Source organism: Cupressus sempervirens, chromosome 9, assembly GCF_028749045.1.
Source record: "Cupressus sempervirens isolate cs-2001-9-10 chromosome 9, ASM2874904v1, whole genome shotgun sequence".
Lineage (NCBI taxonomy): Eukaryota > Viridiplantae > Streptophyta > Pinopsida > Cupressales > Cupressaceae > Cupressus > Cupressus sempervirens.
In genome coordinates, this window is record NC_143126.1 from 544,418,050 (window position 1) to 544,423,018 (window position 4,969).

Genomic DNA, 4,969 nt, shown 5'->3' on the forward strand with positions numbered 1-4,969 from the left:
TGGATTAGATCAATATCTGCTGAGTGAAACACCTCAAAAGCTATGTTTCCAAGGTGTGCACAGAGCTGGAGGCGCATGTGGGATGCGCTGATAAAGTATTAGCCGAGTTTATAACTGATCTAGGGCAAAAGAGCATCAATGTCGACCAATTCCATGCTTCTCTCAAGAAAAATGGTGCTGAATTACCCTTGCATTTTGTCTGCACTCTGCTTACCATCATCCATGCAATTTTTCCTCCGAAACCCAAAGAGAGCAAGAAACCAGCAGAATTCCCTGGGCTTGCTGTGTCCGATAATCGGCACAGAGTTAAAGAAATCGAGAAGGAAATCGACAGAGAGACCAGGAGTGAAAGGCATAGGTCGACAGAGCCTGAACTGTTTGGGGTGTATCTGGGAAGGGTGTCGAGTGTGATGGATACAGGATGCTTTGTCCAGTTGAATGAATTCAGGGGAAAGGAGGGTTTGGTTCATGTTCAGGAAATTGCAAACCGCAGAGTGGCGAATGCTAAGGAAGCTGTGAAGAGAGATGAGGAAGTTTGGGTGAAGGTGATATTAATGTCAGGACAGAAATTGAGTCTTTCAATGATGGATGTGGATCAGAAGACAGGTCAGGATCTCTTGCCTATGAAGAAACCCCCGGAAGATGATGCCCTAAGAGCGAACCCTCTTAGCTCTAATTGCCCGAGCACGAAGAGAACGGGTCTTTCAGGTATAACAATAGTAGAGGAAGATGAAAGCATGCCTTCCAGAAGACCCCTCAAAAGGATGAGCTCGCCAGAAAAGTGGGTAGCTAAACAGTTGATTGCAGCTGGAGTTTTGGATGCAAGTGTGCATCCTATGTACGACGATGATGGCGATGGCATTCTTTATTAGGAGGAAGAACTCGAATTAGAATTGAATGAAGATGAGCCCACATTTTTACAAGGGCAGACGCGCTACTCCATTGATGTTTCACCAGTAAAAATTGTAAAGGAAAGAAGGGAACTTAGGGAACAGCAGCAGGGAACCATGTTGGACTCAATTCCAAAAGATTTGAATCGTCCATGGGAGGACCCAATGCCAGAAATGGGTGAGAGACATCTCGCACAGGAGTTGAGAGGTGTGGGCCTTTCTGCTTATGATATGCCCGAGTGGAAGAAAGATGCTTTAGGAAAAACACCAACTTATGAACAGCGCACAAAGCTATCAATTCAGGAACAGAGGCAGAGTCTTCCCATATGCAAATTGAAGCAGGAATTGATCCAGGCAGTAAATGACAATCAGATTCTTGTCGTCATTGGAGAGACTGGATCGGGAAAAACAACTCAGATAACCCAATATTTGGCAGAGTCCGGCTACACAACTAGAGGTAAGATTGGCTGTACGCAACCTCGTAGAATGGCAGCCACGTCTGTGGCAAGAAGAGTTGCAGAGGAATTTGGATGTCGGTTGGGAGAGGAGGTCGGATATGCCATCCGTTTTGAAGATTGCACTGGGCCAGAAACTGTGATCAAATACATGACTGATGGTATGCTTCTTAGAGAGATTTTGATTGATGAAGAATTGTGTCAATATTCAGTAGTGATGCTAGATGAGGCCCATGAGAGAACAATTCACACTGATGTCTTGTTTGGGCTGCTGAAGCAGTTGATGAAACGTCGCTCTGATCTTCGGTTAATTGTTGCCTCTGCAACTTTGGATGCTGAAAAATTTTCAGGGTATTTCTTTAACTGCAATATTTTCACTATTCCTGGGAGGACTTTTCCTGTAGAGATATTATATACCAAACAACCGGAGAGTGACTATCTAGATGCTGCATTGATCACAGTTATGCAGATTCATTTGACAGAACCTGAAGGTGACATCCTTGTCTTCTTAAGTGGCCAAGAGGAAATTGATACTGCGTGTCAGATTCTTTATAAGCGAATGAAAGGGCTTGGGAAGAAGGTTCCTGAACTAATCATATTGCCAGTATACAGTGCCCTACCCAGTGAAATGCAGTCAAGAATTTTTTATCCTGCTCCCCCAGGTAAAAGGAAAGTGGTTGTTGCTACCAATATTACTGAGGATTCTCTTACAATAGATGGAATCTATTATGTAGTGGATCCTGGTTTTGGTAAGCAAAATGTATACAACCCTAAGCTCGGACTGGACTCTCTGGTCATCACCCCAATATCTCAAGCATCAGCCAAGCAACGAGCTGGTCGTGCTGGTCGTACAGGTCCTGGAAAGTGTTATAGGCTGTATACTGAAAGTGCATATCGTAATGAGATGTTACCTACAACTGTGCCAGAAATTCAGATGATTAACCTTGGTCTTACAACTCTTACTATGAAAGCCATGGGGATCAATGACCTCCTGTCTTTTGATTTTATGGATCCCCCTCCTCCTCAGGCTCTCATATCGGCAATGGAACAACTGTACAGCTTAGGGGCTTTGGATGAGGAAGGTCTTTTAACTAAGCTTGGAAGGAAGATGGTGGAATTTCCATTAGACCCTCCTGCCTCAAAAATGCTCCTCGCCAGTGTGGATCTGGGCTGCAGTAATGAGATCTTAACTATCATAGCTATGCTTCAGACACAAAACATTTTCTACAGGCCACGAGAGAAGCAGGCTCAGGCTGATCAGAAAAGAGCAAAGTTTTTCCAGCCAGAAGGAGACCATTTAACTTTGTTGGCAGTGTACGAGGCCTGGAAGGCTAAGAACTTCTCAGAGCCCTGGTGTTTTGAAAACTTTGTTCAGGCTCTGTCTTTAAGGAGGGCTCAAGATGTGAGAAAGCAGTTACTCACCATTATGGATAGATATAAGCTAGATTTTGTGAGTGCTGGAAGGAACTTTACTAAGATTAGGAAGGCAATTGCTGCAGGGTATTTCTTCCATGCAGCTAGGAAGGATCCTCAGGAAGGATATAGAACTCTGGTTGAGAATCAGCAAGTCTATATTCATCCTAGCAGCGCTCTTTTCCAAGGCAGTCTGACTGGGTGATCTATCATGAACTTGTAATGACTACCAAAGAGTACATGAGAGAGGTCACTGTTGTTGATCCAAAATGGCTGGTGGATTTGGCACCAAGATTTTTCAAAGTAGCTGATCCTACCAAACTAAGCAAGCGTATGCGGCAGGAGCGTATTGAGCCTCTCTATGACCGTTATCATGAACCCAACTCATGGTGTCTCGGCAAGAGGCGTGCCTAGAGGATTCTCCTTTAGAAGGATGTATGATTTTGGGCTGCAAATATAATCTTTCTTACTGTGCAATAGTATGTGACCAATTTTGCAAATTTGGATGTTAAAATATGAACTGATTCAAAGATTCAATTGGGGACGACTTAAACATCACACTAAGGTCTGATTCCTAAGCTAAAAGTGTTAAATAGTCAAAATTGACTTATTTTTCCAAGCTTAATTTATTTCTTAGTGTGTAATATTTAAGGGTGGCCGAACTGTAACATGAAGGAGAATTTTCATCTTCGATGTATTTGAGTTTGTGTTTGTATCATAGCACAAGCAAGAGATTCAAGAGCAGGAAATAATACTCTGTATTAGCTTTCTTGCTAAAATCAGGTATGTTGGGGTTAAGATAAACTCCTTGTAAATGCATTTTTGCAGTTTCTGCCAAGTCGTTGCTGACATTTGTATGGAAACCGTCTTGCAGTCCAAATGCCAAGTCCAAACTAGTAAGAGCATCTTTCAAGCTTCTGGGAATGCTGAATATGCAAGATTTGTTCCCACATTTATCTGGTAATATGAAGTATACTTGTATAGGGCTTAAAGCCACTCGATTCGGCATGAGGAAATGCTTCAAAGATCTTTTATATCTGTTTAAGAATCCTGCATTGTACAACATGTTTTCTGTAGTCATGCTAGATTTACATGTTTATTGGGATTTGTTTTCTTGGTCTAAAGGCCAACAACTACACAATTAAAGACAATTATGCAAAGTTTTGATAAATGCTAAGTTTAATGGAAAATATTGTCTAAACTACATAGTATATAATCAGCTAGAAATAAGAAAGTGCATTGTTAAAAAAAAATTAAATCTTTTGTTCACTTGCAGATGATTTTTTGCCAGACAGTCTGCTTAGTAGTATTGATCCTCTTATTTCAATGGGAAATTGCAACCAAAAATTTCAGATGTTTTTTAAGTTATATACTCTATGTATATACCAGTTGTCGCATTACATCTTTATTTAATAACTGGGTTGAAATAATGAAATGGTGAACTTATTCTAAGAAAGTAGAAAGAGTAACAAGGTCGCTTTTGTAGTTCATACTTTAGGGTTAACCTGTTGCCAATTTTTCTTCAATGGGCCAAAGCTGCAAATCCACAGTCATCTATACCAATTCCAACCAGAACATTCTATCAACTGTCAGGTGAACCACCTTCAACTATACTAATTATTTTGAGAATTAGCAGCTCATATAATTCCTTCACTGAAAAATAAATTTAAAAATTAATAATATACAAAAATAAATAATACAAATTTCTTCAAACTTCTTTTGGAAAAGGGATACATGTCATTGTGTCATGTTAGTCTTTAGATTGAACGAAAAAATACTTGAAATAATTAATAAATGTGGGCTATTTATAGATGATTTATGTTTCTTTATTCTTTAATTCTCCATAGGTGGACAAAATGTAGGAGCTGCTGTTGGTTGAAAGTCCAGTTTAGGCCTTTACACTATGTAAACTAATATTCTAATTTCTAAAGATGGACAATTCTATCTTGTTGACAAGTACATCTATAGAGGAAGGCCTTTTAAAGTAAGATCTTAGACCCAACGCTTACATTAGTTAGTAGGGAGGTTGGAATGTTTAAAAATGAGGTTGTGAGGATGGTGTTGGGCCACATGTATCTCAAGAGTCTCATTTTTGGCGTCCCTTTTGATCTAAAAGGAGATAAGGTGGATATGTTGGTGTTGTTGAGCATATTTTCAAAGAGGAATTTTGAAGGATTATATTCAGGTTGTCATCCTAGCAGAAATAGGGGT

General features: G+C 40.2%; 1 protein-coding gene across 1 annotated transcript; it reads left to right on the forward strand.

Moving 5' to 3' along the window:
• LOC149539793 (putative pre-mRNA-splicing factor ATP-dependent RNA helicase DEAH5) lies at positions 1–3,785 on the forward strand. The gene is given in 2 exon segments (XM_089800980.1): positions 1–2,940; positions 2,943–3,785. Coding segments are annotated over 2 exon segments (2,760 nt in total). The 5' UTR covers positions 1–410; the 3' UTR covers positions 3,173–3,785.
• The last annotated feature ends 1,184 nt before the right edge of the window (positions 3,786–4,969 follow it).